The sequence below is a fragment of the Barbus barbus genome (genome assembly GCF_936440315.1).
Source record: "Barbus barbus genome assembly, chromosome: 39".
Taxonomy (NCBI): Eukaryota; Metazoa; Chordata; class Actinopteri; order Cypriniformes; family Cyprinidae; genus Barbus; species Barbus barbus.
Window position 1 is genome coordinate 18341789 of NC_136717.1, and position 20500 is coordinate 18362288.

At 36.9% G+C, this 20500-nt stretch overlaps 1 protein-coding gene across 6 annotated transcripts; it reads left to right on the forward strand.

Moving 5' to 3' along the window:
- The first annotated feature begins 773 nt into the window (after positions 1 to 773).
- Positions 774 to 16284, forward strand: LOC306858777 (methionine-R-sulfoxide reductase B3, mitochondrial-like). 6 transcript variants are annotated; one of them, XM_079399497.1, is made up of 8 exons: positions 1022 to 1102; positions 1495 to 1519; positions 4819 to 4975; positions 9921 to 10029; positions 11213 to 11290; positions 11390 to 11418; positions 14691 to 14788; positions 14873 to 16284. In XM_079399497.1, the coding sequence occupies exons 3-8, from the start codon at positions 4900 to 4902 to the stop codon at positions 15044 to 15046; spliced, it is 564 nt and encodes a 187-aa protein (XP_079255623.1). In that variant the 5' UTR covers positions 1022 to 1102; positions 1495 to 1519; positions 4819 to 4899; the 3' UTR covers positions 15047 to 16284. The 6 variants fall into 6 exon arrangements, with proteins under 6 accessions (XP_079255621.1, XP_079255619.1, XP_079255620.1 ...); XM_079399498.1 differs by lacking the exon at positions 1495 to 1519 and adding an exon at positions 3357 to 3502 and having other exon boundaries at positions 1025 to 1102; XM_079399495.1 differs by lacking the exon at positions 1495 to 1519 and having other exon boundaries at positions 774 to 1102.
- Positions 16285 to 20500: the final 4216 nt, after the last annotated feature.

Sequence of the window (20500 nt, forward strand, 5' to 3'; positions counted from 1 at the left end):
TGGAAATGGCTTTTTAGATAATGTTGGTCTTTTAATTGTTGAAAACGTTTCTAAGAAAAGTTAACGGTTCTTGCCCACGCCAGATATCTAGGTGACAAGTTAGTAGTGCAATTGAAAGCATAATGGTGTGGTCTTAAGACTTCAAGTTTGTTTTTAGTCTTGGAGATTAAAAATGAGAACTAAGAGATGATTTTGAATTTATGGAATGTTTTTAAAATGTATAATTTATATATTAGTAAGCAAAGTAAGTACATGATTCATAAGTATTACAATTTTCAGATGCAAAACTGGGCATTTCAGTCCTATTTTGCAACAATTATTTATATTAATTTGGTAATCAGAGAAAACATAGAAGCTATTCAAAATACACCCATTTTAAGCTTTATACTCACTTTAAATAGTTATATAATTTATTTTGCCTGCTTCATTTCCAGTTTCTAACCCATCTAAAGGATCCTAAAGTAAAAATATTAATAAGTAGCACCACTAAAATAACCATAGCCTACTAATGTAGGACGTTTAATGTATTGCGTAACATTCAATGGTAAATTATAATCGAAATTTATTTTGAATCATTAATAGAAAGCATTTAAAATATGGAATATGGCCACGATCAGTTCATAAAAATGAATTCTAGGATGATTAATACACTTCCCATTCTATGATTAAATTGTTTTAATGTTTTATCTTATTAGTAGTATTATCTTTTCATAAAGCCACAGCTTTTCGCGTTTCACTAGTTGGCTCAACTTGGCTGATCCCAGACCAGCTTTATTCCGGACCAGCAATCGAAAGCAGTAGGATGTGATAATGGCATGCAAAGCCAAATCTAGTGAGGGTTCTTATACGTCCGTTTAGACCCGATAACAACATTATACATTATGGCACAATCTAATGACGTAATTAGTTTACCAAAGCGCACAGACTGCTTCGCGCTGAATAACTATGCGCGCAAATTACGCATTGCTCATATTTGGAGCTCGTCTTCCCAGCGAGAGGAATTTCCCAGAATGCACTTGTCATTACCTAAGAAGTACACAGTCGTGTCGCTGTTTGACAAATGCTCTCCTTCACTCTCTAGTCTGCTGTTCTTCTCGGTCTGGTACGTGTTACTACTTCTTATATGTTTGTATTGTTTATTGGGCACTTTTTAAGTGACTTTAATGTAGGCAACAGGGTCTCTATGACTACGCGTTGAATGTGTAACACAACACCGTTATACTTTACTGTCAGTTTAAAATTGACGCAGTTGAAATATGTATGCCATATGTTTGTTCCATCTGTTATTATGCTTATATTTTAATTTAATATGACAGAATATTACGTAAATATAGCCACAGCGAGTTGTCCTAGTCTTCTATATTTTTGTATACTATGTTTGTATTATCATGTATCCTCCTACACGTGATGTCATAGCATTTTATTAAGTATCATTTTGTTTATGCAAACCACGCCCTTACAAAAATGACTGTGCTACCAACTCCATACTTTCAGGTAGGCTATGCCATGGCACTTCTTTGTAAGTGTAGACTATTAAAAGTCATTAATATTTTATGTCATGTTTATTTAATTGCACTCTAAAGTACTGACACCTATCTAATAAACTGTTCAGACATCCAATGGACATTTAATGTAATAATACAGATACAATTATATCATGTTTGTGCTTGTGAGTCATACAATTCTGGTGTAAATGTCCTATTCAATATGTTAAATATCCTTCACTGTATCTGTAACAAAACAGCCTTGTTACTAAAGGCAGTTTGGATGTGCCAAAGTTTCACATGCTTGAGATATTCATACACTTCTGATTTGCCAGCATTCACTTAATCGTTGTTCACCACCAAAACCAGGCAATCATTTACACAAATCTGATCTGCTTTAAAACATTTCAGTTCTCATCTGTCGCTTTATGACCTTATATAGTTATGACTGTCACTTTACCCCAAGTATCAAGCATGCTTTATTTATAAAGAGCACTTGATATTTTTGGTGAGTAGAGGCTTCAAATGCACTTATTTTGCCTGCTGTGGAGAGCTTGTTCTTTTTGTAGTTCAATAGATAAGGGCAGTTGTCAAAATAGCATTTGTTTAACGAGCCTCTCTCATCAAGTTCCAGTTCGGCTTTACAGAAATTAATTAAATGAAGATTTGGCTTTCCTTGCATGTGATTCATCAATGCAGCTAAACAGAGTAAAATAAATCAATTAATAAAATACACATGCAGTAAGATTGGAGGAAACCGGATAAAATCATTTAAAGAGATCTTTCTGGAATGCAAACGTCAAGCTGTAGACAAACGCAGACCTGTGGTGTGATTCTGCAGAGCTGTAATCGAGCTCTATTTATAGTCCTCTCTGCAAGTGATTGCTGGGTATTTTTAAAATGTGGCCTTGCTTGTGTCTATATCTGTTTGTGTGTTAAACCCACTCGTGCCAGACAGACCAGTCCTAGGTGAAGAGTCACTTGAGTAACAACAAGTGTCTGAATGCTGTTGCATTCATTTTCTGTAACAATTCTGAATTTTAGATACATAGCAATCATGGTTGCCTTATTAATTTTGGTCAGTGGTGTGATTTTTACAAAATATTGTATATTGTAATATAAAATATTTTTAATATATCAGAATGATTTAATATATTTAATATATTTTTTAAAATGTTTTTATAAATTATTTTTTTCTTTAGTTTCTTTTCTTGTATATGTATATGTATATAAAATGTATATAAAATTATGCCAAAATATCAAACCAAGTTTCACACAAAATATTTTTAAATGGTAAAAAAATATTTGTTGAAATATATCGTTGAAGATTAAGACAAAATGTATTTAGACAATTTCTGGTCAAAAGTGGAATATGTTCATAGTTAATGTGATGAACTACAGCTGTGGTTACTCCGTGAATTTGAGGAGAACTGATTTCATACTAAAAGATTAGCTGATTAAAAATAAAAAATGAGACATGAGACCCAAGCTTGTTTGGTGGCAGATGCTACATATAATGCATATATAAATATGATATCAAAATATTATTTATCCACTGAAAAATGTTCATATCAAGCTCTTTCTGATGATATGTCATTTGTACTCTTCTCCTGTCTCCTTGTTGCAGTAGATGAAAAGATCTCTCCCTTTTCCTCACACACCTGCACTACCACTAGATGGACCTCATTCCTTATAAACTACAGCTTCACTAGCGCTCTGTGGCTTTGCCTGTTATTGATTCCATAGTTCAGCTGTAATTCCCCACACTCTTTGGCCTCTAACAGTTTTAACGCTACATTTTTCATAGGTCTTTATATTTAGAGTTATAAGAAGGCTTGGAGAAGGTCTTAAAACCCTTCCTGCATTCTTCAGCATACGCTCGAGTTTGCCGTAGGCCAGGATGGCTGCCCGTCTTCTCCGATCCATGGCCCCGCTCGCATCCATGGCCCTGCTTCAATGCAGTTATTCCCATAAGTCCGCAAGGCCGCTCCTAGCACTGATTCCACCCACTACGCTAGGTACTGTAACCAATTTGGTTAGGATATATAATATACGATATTTAAATGAGAAGTTTAATTAAATGAGAAGCAAACTAGATTGTCGTGTCGTGCATTGGTTTGCAAGTGTTCTTTGTAGTACAGCTGATATAAGCAAAGTTGCATGTGTATTAGTATAAATTGAATTATAAGGTTTAGTTTTCTCTTTATGGCCCACAGACACACAACTGATGTGCTACAGCCATAGAAACCGCTGATAAGCTCGGTGTATGGCAGCTTTATTTATTTTTTTATCTGTTTTCTATGCAAAATGCTTCTGCACTTTTTTTTTTTTTTTTTCTGTGTCTTCTCAAGGCTCTGAATTCTAAAACTAATAACCCAGCTCATTAAACTTGACATAAAATATATGTTGGATCCACTAATGAAGTTCTCTGACCTTTTAATCACTTCTCAAAAATGTCAAATAATTATTTTTCCCATTATTCTCTCTTCACTGCTTAAAATGTATTTATGGAAGCCTGAAATTAAAAGCAAAAAAGGTAACCGCAACTTTTTATCTCACAATTTTGACTTTTTTTGAGTTTATATTTTACAATTCAGATTTTGTTTTTCACAATTCCAAGGGAAACATTCAGAATTGTGAGATATAAACTGAGAATTGCATGATATTTTCTTAATTATGACAAAAAAAAAAAAAAAAATTTAATGGTGAGATGTTAACTTGTAACTAATTAACTAATTCTGAGAAAAAAAAGTCCAAATTGTGAGATAAACTTGCAACTGTGAGGGGAAAAAAGTCTAAATTGTGAGAGAAGAAAGATGCAGTTACCTTTTAAAAAAAAAAAAATCTCTCATGGCAAAAATGGCCTTTCATATAGACTGTTAGCAGTCAAAAATTCAAAAATAAAAATCGGCTGCTTTAAGGTTGTTGGCTAAACATTTTATTTTATTTATGAGCCCCTGTGAGGTATAATATTAAAAAGCCTTTATTAAAATTAAAACTCAATATGCCACTATTTAATATGAATTTAATATTATACCTTGTGATGTACATTTAACTGTCATTTACGCAAGTAAACATGTCTTAAGGGTGCAAGGTTCTCATTTGAATTGTGGGTAATATGTTTTTACATATTTATCATTCCCGTTCACTTCTCTCTCTTTACACAGTGACGTTAATCAGTCTTTCCCTGCATGAGAAGTGTCAGCTGTCCCGTGATAGGCTGCTCTAAGTGTCCATCTCTGTGACTCTGTGACACCATCTGTGTTGACCTATGCTGTGTTTTTTTTCTCCTTCCTCCCCCTCCTCGCCTATGTTTGTCTTTATTATTTTTTAGCCTGAGTGGTAGGAGGGTGTTTTAGCAGGCTGCTCCCGTCTCGCCACTGTTTCTGTTCTCCCAGCAGCATCGGCCACAGCCATGTCCGGGTTCAATCTACTGCATCTGGTCAGCCAAGGCCAACCTGTAAAACTCAAGGCCTGCGGGCTCCCCTCAGGTCACCTGGATACTGTGTGTGTGCAGTGTGCTTTGCTTTCTTGATGCTTTCATATGTGCGCACACGCGTGTGTAAGCGTTCGGCAAGGGGTTTGTGTGTGTGTGTGTGTGTGTGTGTTTGGTTGATGATAAGGTCACTTGTGGAGAAACCAACTTCTGGATTCATCTAAAGGCAGCCTGACATTGAGCTTTATCCTGTATTCTTCACCTTGACTGTCTTCACAAAAATGCATGGACTACTCAACAGGTGAATAGATAATATTTTTGATAAAATTTTAGATCATTTCCTAAATAGTTGGCTGCCAGATATCAGGTTCCCCCTGATGCTTGAGTTGGTTTTTCTGCATTTGATGACCCCTTGTCTGGAAATGTCACCTTTTGCTTTGCTATTTTTTTCCTGTGTTTAGCTCTTCAGTTGCTCATGGAATAATGCCTAACTCACTGTTTTACCTTCTTTTAAGCCTGCATGATCAGTCAAGTTTTTAACATTATCTAATTGCTACTAATGATTGCATTTGTATTTGCATTTTCCATTTTAGGAATTTAGATGACACTCACATTTGAAACGGGGTGTTTTCTGAGGGAATTTTTCGATCAGTTAGTTGTATCTAATTGCATATTTGTAAAGTAATCATTGTTGCATGTTAAAACCTTTCATAGTTTTATTAAGACACATCAGTAGGTTAATATCAATAACTGGGTGTTTCTGTGTCAAAATAAGAAAACCCATCAGGATTTGGATTTTTCAAGGAATAATAGTGCTTGTAAAGTAAAAAAAAAAAAAAAAAATCATATAAATCATAGCTCAAAATCATATAAAAATTTAAAAATGTAAAACATAAAGTTGTATGCCTAAGGCTGACATTATTGGAGGAAGAAAAAAAAATATATATATATATAATAAATAAATGTGTATATATATATATATATATATATATATATATATATATATATATATATATATATATATATATATATATATATATATATATATATATATATATATATATATATATATATATATATATATATATATATATATATATATATATATATATATATATATATATATATAATTTGTCAACTAACCATATACAGTGCCCTCCAAACGTATTGGAACAGTAAAGACAAAATTGCTCTGTTGGCTGTGGAGTCAAGACATTTACAAATATGATTAAAAGATGAATATGAGACAAAACTACAGAATGTCACATTTTATTATTGGGTGATTCAACACATAGATGTTTTACCAGCTAAGAAGTTCAGCACTTTTAGAGTTTCATCCCTCTATCTGATGTGAGCATAAGTATTGGAACAGTTGCCTCACAGGTCTTTCTAACAAATCACACAAAATATCTTTCCTGTTGCATTAAATCTTCAGATATTAAAAGCAGGGAATGTGTCGTATCAGTTATATCCATTACTTCTGTATTCTGAATCTTGCATTCGATGATGACACACACAAATCAGGATGAAGACGAGGGAGCTGACTTTGAGAGAAAAGCAAACAATTTGGATGCTAAAATAAAAAAAGGAAGTCAGTTAGAGCTCTAGCAAAAACAAAGGGCATGGAGAAATCAAGAGTTTGGAAACCACCAGCGACACCAGCGACCAACAATGACCTGATCAGCTGAGAAAACAACAGTAGTTGATGACAGACAAATCATAAAAGCAGTGAAAATGAACCCTAAAAGACGTGTCTGTAAAATTACCAACAACTTCCAGAAAGCTGGGGTGATGCTCTGACAATCTACTGTCCTCAGGAGACTTTGACACAGAATTACAGATGCTACACAGCAAGATGCAAACCTCTGACCAGCACCAAAAATAGAAAGGCAAGACTGGAGTTTGCAAAAAAGGTGAGCCAGAAGAGTTTTGGAACTGTGTTTATGGACCGATGAGACAAAGATGAACTTTTATCTAAGTGATAGCAAAAATGTGGAGAAAAAAGGGAACTGCAATGATCCCAAGCATACAGCCTCATCTGTAAAGCATGGTGGAGGTGGTGTCATGGCATGGGCATGCATGGCTCCCTCTGGAACAGGCCCTCTCAACTTTACTAATGACTTAATGTATGATGACAGTAGCAGAATGAATTTGGAAGGGTACAAAACCATCTTGCCTACCAATATTCAAGAAAATGCCACCAGATTCATTGGGAAGTGCTTCATATTGCATCCGGACAATGACCCAAAACACTTTGCCAGTTCAGTCAAGGAATTTATAAGAGCAAAGAAATGGAAAGTCTTAGATTACCCAAGTCAATCTCCAGATTTAAATCCGATTGAACATGAACTTCACTAGCTGAAGAGGAGAGTAAAGGCAGAAACTCCCCAAAACAAGCAACAATTAGAATTGGCTGCATTAAAGGCTGGGAAAAGTATTTCAAAGGATGAGACCAAGAGTCTGGTGATGTCTATGGGTCACAGACTCACTGCTGTGATTGTGTGCAAGGGATCTGCAACTAAATAATTTTGCAACTGCAGCTTTTAATCTTTTATGTTCAACTGTCCCAATACTTATGCTCACATCAATGAGTGGGATGAACTCTAAAAGTGCTGCTCTTTTTACATTTACATTTTACATTTATTCATTTAGCTGACGCTTTTATCCAAAGTGACTTACAATTGCTATATATGTCAGAGGTCACACGCCTCTGGAGCAACTAGGGGTTAAGTGTCTTGCTCAGGGACACATTGGTGTTTCACAGTGGATTCGAACCCAGGTCTCTCACACCAAAGGCACGTCTTATCCACTGCGCCACTGCGCCAACATGTGTGTGTGTGTGTCAAATAGTGCTGTCAAAATTATTAATAGCGATTAATCGCATCCAAAATAGAAGTTTTTGTTTACATAATATATGTATGTGTGCTGTGTATATTTATTATGGATATATAAATACACACACAAGCATGTATATATTTCAGAAATTAGTTTTATATATTAAATGTATTTATTTATAATATAAATTATTTGAATATAAATATAGACATGTATATACATGTCAATATATTCTGTATGTGTGTGTATTTATATATACATAATAAATATAGACAGAACACAAACATATTATGCAAACAAAAACGTTTTTGTATGCGATTAATCACGATTAATCGTTTGACAGCACTAATATTGTATATTTTATTTAATTTATTTATAATGTCTCCTCCAATAATGTATATATAATATAATGTGCGTGTGTGTGTATATATATATATATATATATATATATATATATATATATATATATATATATATATAATTCTAAATTTACCTGATTCTTACATAACCAGTTTAGAATTTCCCTGTATAGAGACACATTTCAGTGCTACTACACGACAGAAACATTAATAGTGTGAAAGTACAAAACCTAAGACAAATGTTTGAGTAATATTACTACAGCACTGCCTTGCAAGCACTCTCAAAAAGTTTGAAAGCGATGAGTTGAGAATAGGTGAGAAGAAGTGTGAAAAATGTCTGGGGGAAGACGTGATATTTTTGGTGTGAAGCAAAAGGCCCGTGCTAAAAACAAATCTTGCTTCCAATTAGGAAATAACTTTTGCTTGAGGTTATAGCGGAGGGATGTTGGAGCAACGCGCTGATTTGTAGCGTGACCTTTCAGTGCACCAAAACTAAATCATTTGCAGGGGGTGACACAGACCAAATTCCTGAATTTCTTTAAATGCCTCCTTAGAGGCTTTTCTAGACAAACCAAGAAATAAAACACTTTTTTTTCCCCTTTCTGCCTCCCTCTCTCTCACAGTATAAATAGTGTTCAGAGCCCTCCATACACAAAAAATAGGAATTCTCTCTGTCTCACTAATAGGATCCAGAAGACCCCTCTCACAGAGTCGAAAGGAATACGGGAGAGTCCTGCAGGGAGGCGACCCCCTCCTCTTTGCGCAACTCCTCCCCGCTTCCCCATGTTTGTCAGAAGTAACTTTGTACTCGCTGGACAGAGCAGGGCCCATCAATGGAGCCCATTCACCAGAGGGACCTTTAAAGACCCCATTATTTCCTCCATTCACATGGTTTCAATCTTGTCAAGAGGAATTCTCCACATAGTCTAAGTGAAGGGAGACCCGCTCTCACCAGAACGCAAGCCGTAAAACTGGCCGAACAATACGGGAGCAGGACAGACCCCACAGGAACTAGAGTGAAAAAATTGTTATTAGCAGGAGAAAAGGTGGAAAGGAGGGAGAAAGCACTCTGTAATGGGAAATTGCAGTAGAATTGTATGTAATTTAAAACTGCTGCGTGTCCCGGTGACTAAATGGCATACAGATGGACATCTGGCCCCCTTTATTGGTCTTTTTCTGAGGACCTTATGGTTGCCAGAGTGGATATTTTGGGCTCATTTTTGATATTTCTTATGTTTCTTCTTCTTCCCAGGCTGATGTTTTGAAGTTTGTTATAAGCAGAAGCTGTGTCGCTATTTAATCAATTAGTTTGAAAGTCCTTCTGGTGACAATTACTCATTCCTCAGGTTGACCTCTAGAGGTCAGCATTGTTATAAAACTATGGGCCAAGTGTAGCAGTCAAGATCGCTGCCTTCTGTATAAACAGCCAACATGAGCTCTCATCTAGAATGTCATAACTCACTGCGTATGTTATGCAGGGAAAATCAAATTTGCCTCGGCGTAATACTTTGGCTGTAGCACATCACTGACGGAGCGTTTGAAATCTGTGTGTGTGTGTGTCATTGACACTGTGATTTTTCCAGGCAAGAGTCGAGTCAGGAATTAAAGTAGACATCCTTTGTTATCGGCCAAACCAAATCATTTGCAACCAAAATAACCAGAAAAAAGTGCTGACTCCTGCTTGGAAGGAGTCACATAGAAACCTAGATTAGAGTGATAATTGTTTGATTTTAATAATTCTGCACTACTTTTACTTTGTGATCACAAACACTTATGTTTGCCTTACCTCACTTGTCTCTCCTGTAGGAACGTGCCGAAGTAAGAAGACATGGCCCAAGACGTTCCCCGAGGAGGAGCTGAGGAAGCGATTGACCCCCATGCAGTACCATGTTACTCAGCAAAAGGGCACAGAGAGGTGGGTGACCCATCCTAACTAAAAGACACTTTCTTTCAGTCAAAGGTTTGGATACGCTTGAATTAAAAACCAAAAAACTAATGCTTAAGTATTCCTAATTTGCAGATAAATATAAATTATTCATAGATTATATTATTCAGTTATTTCATTTATATATATATATATATATATATATATATATATATATATATATATATATATATATATATATATGTGTATATATATGTATGTGTGTGTGTGTGTATGTATAAATTATATGCATGTCACTTTCTACTTTCCACTTTCTATGCAAAACTACAATTTAATAAAAAAATATTTATCAAAAAACCAAAGTTTAAAAACCAAATTAGTAAATAGTTTATAATGTATTATAAATGTAATATTAACAATAATAATATCACATTTAATATAATTATTATTACTTAAATTAAATTTATAATGATTTATAAAATCATTTTTAATTAAGTAATTGTTTTTCAAAGGGGTCATTTATTCCGGATTATGAAGCAAAAGCAGCCACAAGGTTACATTTCATATTCATATTTTATATTCTAAATGGTGAAAAATGATAAGAACGAGTGTGTGTATCCAAACAATTGCAATAACAAACATTGCATGTTGATTTTTCAAGCATCTTGTTTTAGCATCTTGACTGAATATTCCCTGTACATATTTCTTTATACTTGGCTGAAAAAACTCATGGCACATTCTCTCATGAACGACCCAATGCCATGAGATAGATGTTGAGCAGAAGGAGGGTATAGCATAGAAGGGAAAACACTGACACTTCCCCTCTTTCCCTCCGTCGCTCAGTGGGAAAACACACGTGGGGAAAGTATTTATCGGCCCATTGGCAGTAGGAATGTGAAAAATGCCCCTTAGCCTGTGAGAAGAGAGCAAAGAAAGAAATCTGAAAGGTGCATTTTGAGGCCTTTTACTCTGTTCACCCACAAATCCTCTTCAATTTATGTAGATAAGAAATGCTTAGTCAGTTGCTTCCATTTACAGTTTTTTTTACATAAACACAAGAGCATGGGAAACGGAAATGCACTTTGAAATAAGCAGTAATATGGATTAGCATTTAATGATGAAATTTTATTGAGCTGACCATTGTCTTAACAGTATACATAGTTGATCATTTTAATGTATAAAGTCACAGATTGTGTTGTTTTGTCATCCCTAGTGCTTTCACGGGAAAATACACAGATAACAAAGAGGGAGGAACCTACCACTGTGTCGTTTGTGGTGCCCCTCTTTTCACGTGAGTATCCATAATGACCAGTCTTTAACATGCCTATCGTATTTAATCTTCATTTTTGATTTAGAAATCATCTTTATTTGGTACTTACTGTACTTGCAGGTCTGATAAGAAGTTTGACTCTGGATCAGGTATGGTTCTGCACTCACGTATAACCAAAATCAGACAAATGAGTTTATTTTTGTAAAAACGCTTGATATTTTTATATTCTCAGAACAGCTCCAGTACATCTTTTGGTAATTGTGTACATAATGGTACAAGACTAAGCCTAATTGTTTCTCAATGAGAGAGAAAAAAGTATTGATAAGGCTTATTGCTCCTCATTCTTCTCTTGTCTGGCTCAATAAGGGAGAGTTTGACCTTCTCAACCTCTTTTATGGTTGATTGCAAGGACGAATGTGAATCCAGTCAGCTGCCTAATAGGCTGCAAGTGTAGGGCATGAAACTTCACATGCTTCTTTATATATGAGTTACAGCACCTACAGCGAACAACACCCTGACTTCAAGATCCTACAAAATGCCTAAAATATTTTAATAAGCGCTATCTGTTCTCTTTGAGATTAATGATTGGCTATAAACATTCCGCTACAGTCATCCATAATCTTTTGGGATTCTTAATTTGTGCATATCAAACATGCTTCCTTCACAAATAGAGAACAAGTTTGAGTTTTTTTTTTTTCTCATTAATATTGTTAATGGCTTACAAAAAAATGACAAATAATCACAAAAAATCCCTTAAAACAGTATTTGCTTAGAAAAGTCAAGTGAAGATAGTTTAGAGATGTTAACGTTATATTGGCCAACAAATATTGTGTCTAGACAAGGCAAAGTTGTTTTTGCGTTGCTCCTCACTGTTCTTCAGTGTCTCACAATGAAAGATGCATTGATAGTTCACCTTTTTAAAAAATGCATCTTGCACTTTATCCGTCAGTTTTTAAATGCAAGAATGTGTTATTAATAAAGTATCTTATAGTCACTTTGATTTTAATGCAGATGTGCAAATAAGCATTAAATGCAAATTATAGTTGTTATGAATTGGTAGTTTCCTTGAAGTGCTTCCCATCTTGTTTTTAACATGGCTTTTGTAGTTGCAATGGTATATTTTCTGTTACGAGTTTAAAATATGTATTAAATGTTTTCTGTTTTAAGCTTAAAAAGACTCATCAGCTCAGACTAAGTGAATGTTGAGTGTATGCGATGTAATTGTAATATCGCAGCAACAGATTGTTGATCCCTTACAGATCTGAGCTCCAAATCACATACTTCTGCAGGGTTGCAGATGCTATTTCTATTCACTCTCCAAACAAAGTAAAATGTGTATGCAACAATCCTCTACAGAAAACAGGACGAAATGAGAAACATCTGGACCCCGTGTTGAAAAATTAGATTTTTGCTGGAGTTGAATCTTTACTGTCGTCGACATAGAGCCAAACGGGCTGCATTGCATGCAGGCAACGCTGCAGCCTGGACTCTTATAGACTCAATTTCCTGTTTTGATAGAGTGACGCTACACTGTTCCATTCACTGGGCCGCTCGCCCTGGCGATAAAGCTCCATTAGATCAGCTCCGCGACGATCCGCCGGGATTCTCCCGGTCTGAGTCATAGGATTCCTATATTCCCCCTAGAGCTTCCTGTGTCTGAGTGGAATTTCGTGGCTTTTTAGTTTCAGCCAAGCATCTCCTCCCTAAGAGGGAGGAGAGAGAGGGGTCAGTATAGATGGCATTTGAGGGATTGAGGAGGGAAAGTGTAGAATGAGCGGGTGGATGACTGACTGACTTCTGTTTCTTACCACATGTAGTATCACAGCAGTGAACCGACTCCTGCCTCCTGATTATGAAATGTAAAATCAGATAGAGCTACCAAGATGTGCTTGCCAATAATTAGAGTCAAAAACTAGAATAAAGGGCACGAAGGAACCTTGGTTGCCAAATCTCCCACACTGGCCCTTAAACAACTCTTTCTGTTAGTTCTCCATTATTATTTAGAACAGAGAAATTGTGGGTGCTTAGAAAACCTTAAATCTTAAAAGGTCTTAAATGGTTCTTACATTTGTCAACATAAAATGAAATGGCATAGTTAGGTTCTTAATTATATTTTAACACTCATGTTGTACCATCAGATACAGATCATTTGCTTTATACCAGTAAAAAGTTCTTGAGATTTATTTTTTGAAAGTTTCTTATGCCCTTTAAGTCTGCATTTAAGTAATCACAAATACAGTAAAAACAGTAATATTGTGAAATATTATTATAATTTAAAATAACCATTTTCTGAAAACTGTTGCGCTGCTCATTGTTTTTATGGAAACATGATATATTGTTTTCAGGATTCTGTGATAAATAGAAAGTTCGTCAGTCAATGTAATGTGCTGAAAAAAAATCTTACTGAGCCCAAACTTTTAAACTGTAGTGTTTTTCTACCTCTAAATTTCTAATATTCTCTAAATGCCCTAGTATTCATTTTTTTGTTTTCTAGATTTAAAAACGTACTATTTAGACTTAACATTGCAGTTCTGTTGTTGCAGAACGTCATCTATGTTGTTTTGAATAATAATTGGATGTGGTGTACCCTGCAGTGCCAGTAGTCTTGTACTTCTCATTCATTTTGCTTTGCAGCGTCTAATTTAATGTCTTTCCCTCTACCAGTAATCAGGAGGTAGTACTTTAAAGTAGGTAGGGGTTTTGTCAAAAACCTAAACAAATATGCCAGCAGAGGCTGTGTAGTAGTACGTTCCCAAGATTCCTCTTCTCCAGACGTTCCACCTACCCAGAGAGCCATGAGCAGGACCACCCATGAGCCAAAGCAGCCATTCTTTCCACTTGCACCCCTGTTACTGGGTAGAAATTTTCCAGATGAAAGAATCGTGACTGTGAGACAGCCTGTAACTCTGCCGATAACGCTGACCATTTTCAGTGAGGTTTGTTTCACTTCCTGATCTCACGTTCAGTGGGTTAGGTGGACGACCCTGTATATCTGGTTTTGCCACAAACTAAACACCCAAGAATCATGGGGGTGAATTTTGCATCCGCAAATACTCTTGCCATTTTAAAACAGTTTCTTTCCAAACCAAAGGGCAAAGGTTTTCCTACATTCTCCGTTGTTCTTTTACAAATAATCCTAACCCAATGTGCTTTGCATTCTAAGCATAGGCAATGTGTTACATTAAGGTTACTGATTAGTTTGCATTGCACTGGAGCAAAAGAAGTGAAAGACAATGAGCGAGTGGCAAGAAAATGTGAGGATTCACTCAGAATGAGCTTCAACAACAGGACAGGCCAGGAAGAGGACAAAACCTTTAAACTTGCACAGCACGAGATGGAAACACATGCCGGAATGAAGGTTTATAGGCTTGTGGATCACACAAAGATTCACTTAACCCTCAATGTTGTACTGCTTTTACAGGATGGCCATCCTTTTTTGATTTGATTAATAAGGACTCTGTAACACTAACTGATGACTTTTCGTACGGGGTGCACAGAGTGGAGACAACCTGCAGTCAGGTACAAAACCAGATTTATATTTTATGCATAGCTATGAAAACAACTTCTTGATTTTTTTTTTTTTCTTTCTTTTTCTCTGTGTAGTGTGGTGCTCACCTGGGCCACCTTTTTGATGATGGACCTCGACCAACAAAGAAACGCTACTGCATAAACTCCGCTTCTCTCAATTTCCAAGCGAAAAACAGTGCCTCTGAGGAGGTGGAAGCATCTGGAGGAGCAGGTCAATCACCACATTCTAGTAAGAATGAAGAACTTTAATAGGACTTGAAATAGACCAATCAGATGTCACACTACTCCAAAGTCACTCCTGAACCATCGATTCCAAATCAAGTGAGCCGTGCAATCAGATATGCTTAGCAACATTCATCTGAATCATGGGTCCTTCAAGATCACAATATGCAATATCAGTATCCAGATAACAGATTAGAATGGCCTTATGTTTGCTCCTCAACTTCTTTACTTGAATTCTGTGTCATTTGAAGAGCTCACATCGCTTCAAAGAGATTTGCTCTGCTAAAATGTTGTTAACACTTGTTGGAAATTTTCAATTAGGGGCAAAAGTCTGAGACTACATTGGAAATCTGGTATTTTTTATTTGTTTTCATTCAAATTCAGATTTTTAAAGATTGAGAATTTTAAACAACTTTAAAACAAAAAAAAAAACGGTGATGGGGGAAATGAAAAACTGTTTCTAGGTGACTAATCAAGTAAATGTTTGTCATCAGAGATTCAAGATGATTTCTGAATCGTACTCAAATCATGCTTGAGAACATGACCATCATGTTGCTCACAAAATTGCTGGTGTCATTAAAACAAAAATTTTCTCATATTCTTGTTGATTTTTTTCAATTCGGATTTTAATTGCGAATGTTTTTTTCTGATAATATGAAGTGTAATGGAAAAGAAAAATGCATTTTCACTAGTGGTCTCTGACTTTTTGGACCCCGTTGTATATTGAAAGTCCAATGATTGGAAATGAATTATATATGTATACTTTCTCAGAGCGCTGTGTTGTTTTTGAAGTGACATGTGATACAGGGAGGTCAAGAAGTTTGAGGAAAATGCTATGCAAGTGCTCCTGTGAGCAGTAAAATAAGCACCGAGTGGAGAACAAAGCATTCTTTGAAATAAAATGGAACAGATGACAAATGTTTAGTCTGAACACAAATGTAGCCTGACTTTTAAGGGTGCTTTTTTGGTCTCCCTGCTTGCAGTGCCTATTTTTGTCCTGAGTTGTGAGGGCCTTTTTTTCCTGAGATATTGATTTACTTTGATTGATAGAATTTAATTAATGTTGACCAGTGTGATTAAAGAGATATTAAGAATAATGTGTTGTTGTGAATTTTGCTCACATATTTAGGGGCCAAGCACTGAAGGTGCGATGGCACCTATTGTATCTGATGGCGTTCTTATTATTTACATGTATTTTTGTTTTTGTTTTCCCTTCTATGAATTAGTTTCATTGCTTCATTTGATTTAAATTAAATATTTGTTATTGATCCATTTATTTATTTATAATGTGCTTCAAATTTGACATGTTGTATAGTTGATCACAAGATGCACAAGAATTTTCTCCGTCAAAGCTGTCATATAACTTCAGAATACTTTAATATAGTACGCTATTCGTGTGTATGGTGGCTTGCTTTTGTCCTTCAAGCTTGACAGCCCAACTGTATGTTTTGATTAGATATTGCTTTTTGATAAGTCTACTTTAGACATTATGCTGACTAAAAGTAACTTTACAACTACATGTTAACTACCAGTCATTAGAGTATTAGTAGACTGTCTGCTTAATATGTTAACACTTTATTTTGATAGTCCGCCAACAGACATTTTACTGACTACATGTCTAATTATTCTACTTACCCTAACCTAACAGGCTACTTATACTCTAATGCGAGGGTAATGTATTTGCAAAGTTACTTACAGTTAGTAGAATGCCTAAAGGGGACTGTCAAAATAACGTGTAACCTTTGATTTTATGGAAAAGAGCTGCTCGGACATATGAAAAATCGACTAAATTTCTACTTTTGCATTCAATGGAAGAAAGTCCTTTGGGTTTGGAACAAAATGAGGGTGAGTAAACGTTAATATAAAATTAATAGAGGTTGATAAAAGCTAATTTACAATTGCATATCTAGCAAATTTGCTATCCAGTGAACCTTTTGCTCATCTTAACCCTATTTTGGTTGCAGCAGATCACCATAGGAGGAAATTCAGACACCCTGTATGTCCTCTTTGGGTTAACTGGGTGGAGGTACGCTTGGTGAGCTGCTGAAAGTCCTTCAAGCCTGGAGAGGTTACGTCAGCCTCGCCATCCTCTTTGGAGTGCTGTTGTTTAGAGAACAGAGTGGTTGGCCTTACTCTGAGAGTGTGGGAAAAATCGTCTAACGGGCCTGTCGCTGAGAGCGTTTATGTTACCGATGCAATAAAGAATATTTACAAGTCAGGTGTGTTTAGACTGAGGGATGCTGGTGGGGGGGCTTTCGACGGAAGATGGGGGTTTTTGGGGGGACTGGCAGCTGGAGTGTCTCAAACCAGCTTTCAACCCCATATCATCTCCCACCCGGAAGTCAAACAATTTTGTCATTTATGGAGCAAAAATGAACACGCAGGACACTCTCGGTAGGTAGCGTGACTGCTCAAACTTACAAGCCTTTCTTTTGTAGCTGGAATTCCAAAACATCCCATTGAAATAAGTCACGTCTCGTCTCTGGCCCAGACATTAATGCTTTAATACACAGAATGTAGGTAAAATTCGTCCGTTAATCTTTCACGCTCCGACTGTCCGCCTCACTTCCTGCCACTGAAGTGTCACCCCGAGCAAGTCATACTATATCTTGTCCCACTGGCCCCATTAGCTTGCTCTATGAAAGCACTAAACCAAACAAAAGATCTCCAGGCAGCAGCCGTACAACCCAAACACACAACCCGTGATCCACAAAGTCATCGAACACATAAACACATCCCTCGAACCCAGGGACAAACACTAGACTCTCCATATAGACTGAACACACTCATTCACGGTTTCTTTGGGTACGCATGTTTGCAAACACCCTTCTTTCCTGCTTCATAGCCTGCCATTAACTGTAGCTCTGTGCTGACTTTGAGGGATTACAGGGGTTTTGCACAGACCTGCCTCTGTGTTCACCCGAAAATGCTTGCTTGTTTAAGACCACAGCTTTGTTGCAGGCACAGGAAACCTCGAATTTAACAAGGTTTATGAATTATTGGTGTTAGTTTTCTCCTTGCTTCCTTCCTTCAGTCTGTGGCGAACTTAAAAATTAATTTGGTAATAAATCAGGCCCCTTTACCAATCATACATTCAGGCTCTTTATCCCGCGTAATCACTTTCATATTCAAAGATTGTGGAACGTTTGTGCAAACCAAACTGAAATTAGCTGCTTGGAAAGCAGTGGAAGTGGTTTCTGTTTAACTTTCCAAATCTCCACACAAATCACACATTGAAAAAGCTCCCCCCATATATGTGGCTCTTTTCCATGTGTTCCACAGAAGAATGTCAAATGTATTTGGAACAAATTAAGGGTGAGTAAATTTTGGCAGAATTTTCATTTTTGGTTGAACTCTTTCTCTTCAAGTTCAGAATTATCTTTGTCTAGAATCAGATACAAGTGTTTACACCTTGAAATTAACAATTCCTTTACCACAGTTGGACACACCTCAAGGACCAAGAGTGAATTAGGATATGCCTTTAGAGGCCCTTTACAACTTATCAGATTCCTAAAGGCACTTCCTGATGGTCCTGAAAAAATTGCTTCATCCCAATCTCACAGACTTTCCCCTGCATTCGGAATGTTTCGGCTGTCATAATCTGGTCAATTGAAAGGGAGGACAAAGCACTGAAGTGAGAGTAAAAAAAGAACTTGTGGAATAGTGTAGCTCTGCCAGCTCTATCAGACATTCGTCTGATGGATGTGTTGTGACTCCTTTCCTGGAGAAAAGTCAATGATCTCATTTCAGCTCTGTTAACTTCTACCAAGTATTTACTTTTTTCAATGAGCACTGTGGGGGCAGAGGGACAGAGTCTGCCTGTGGCCTCATTCCAAATGATGCAATTTGACAGAAACCACATGAAGGGCCGGGGGTATGCAGTATGGCCAGGGTCTCGAGCAAGGCAACACTCTGCCTCTACCAGGCCCTGCTTGTACCAAGTGCGCCTTTAGTCTGATTGGTTCCAAATGCACTCAGATATATTTTACCTGAGGTTGTACCAATCACACTGCACTCGTTTTGTTATTAAACTGAATGGTTAAGTTGTTTGGGAATATTGTGCAGCTTGTCTTTCCCTCGGCTGTCATTTGGCGTCTGCAAGTGAGACATCACAGCTTTGGAATGCCACCAGGCGATCACCACACCACCTCTCCAGCTTGCCGAACATAAATAAACCCCAGGATCTAGCTGCCTTGTTATTCCTAGCATTACTATCAGGAAGTGTCCGGCGGTGATCTATGCTCTTCAAATAGTTCATTTGCAGCCTCGTTAAGACATTCTTTTCCCAGGACAGGGAATTAAAAAGCTGCTCTGTGTTTTGAAGTTGGTCAAGGGGATGAGGCTCACCACGATCCCCCTGTGTTTGGTTTAAGAGTAAATGCTGTTATTGGGGACGTGTGTGTCTGTCTGCAGCTGGTGTATGGGAATGAAGAGTCTAAGTCCAGCATCTCTCGAGCCGGGACAATGTAATTTCTATTCCTGTTTGTTTTGAATCTGCCAGGTTGTTTTGACTGCCTACGTTTGCATCTTGAGCACACATTCTGATGAACCCAGTGAATGTGTCCTGTGCATGACCTCGCAGCTGTCCGAGGGTTGAGCAGATGCTTCAGCGAAGCTTTAATATGTGATGAATGCAGAAGCGTAACTTTTACGGACAAGTGGGATTGGGCTTGCTGTTGCAAAGTGTAAGCTTAAAGGGATAGTTCACCAAAAATGAAAGTTCTGTCATTAATTACTCACCCCCATGTCGTTCCAAACCTGTAAGACCTTCGTTCATCTTCAGAACACAAATGAAGATTTTTTGATTAAATCTGAGAGCTTTCTGACTCTGCATAGACAGCAACATAACTGACACGTTCAAGGCCCAGAAAGTATTCTCGTAGCTTCAGAAAATTACGGTTTAACCACTGATGTCACATGGACTATTTTAATGATGTCCTTACTACCTTTCTGGGCATTGAATGCGATAGTTCTATTGCAGTCTATGCAGGGTCAGATATCTCTCAGATTTCACCAAAAATATCTTAATATTTGGAAATGAACGAATGTCTTACAGGTTTGGTACGACATGAGAGTAATTAATGACAGAATTTTAATTTTTGGGTGAACTTTCTCTTTAAGCATTGAGAAAGAGCCGATTATGTAGTGTAGGAGAGCGAGATTTAATAATGAATCTGATGTCTCCGTTTTAGACTTTTGAGATAACAACCAGTGGGTGCCTTTGTTTTGCAGTGGACAGAACGGAGCCATACCATATTGACACAGGGAAATGTGGTTAAAGGTCATTTATTCTTTAAGTACAGGATGTATGGAACGTGTTAGCTGTGCGATTAATTAATAGGTAGAGGTGTCTGTTTGTGAGAAAGGAAGTTCAGAATGGCATCCGAAGGTTCTGGGATCAATTATGCAGAGGAGAAAGTGGAGTGAAATTGTGGCCACTGGGCCTCTTGTTTCTTTGCAGAGTTCTGCGGTTCATACCAT

What these genes read in the sequence shown, in the direction of transcription:
- LOC306858777 (XM_079399493.1), top strand. Translation starts at nt 3,385, where the DNA reads ATGGCTGCCCGTCTTCTCCGATCCATGGCCCCGCTCGCATCCATGGCC. An exon ending in GATTCCACCCACTACGCTAG is followed by an intron (nt 3,503 to 9,920) that starts GTACTGTAACCA and finishes TCTCTCCTGTAG; the next exon opens with GAACGTGCCGAAGTAAGAAG. An exon ending in TGTGGTGCCCCTCTTTTCAC is followed by an intron (nt 11,291 to 11,389) that starts GTGAGTATCCAT and finishes CTGTACTTGCAG; the next exon opens with GTCTGATAAGAAGTTTGACT.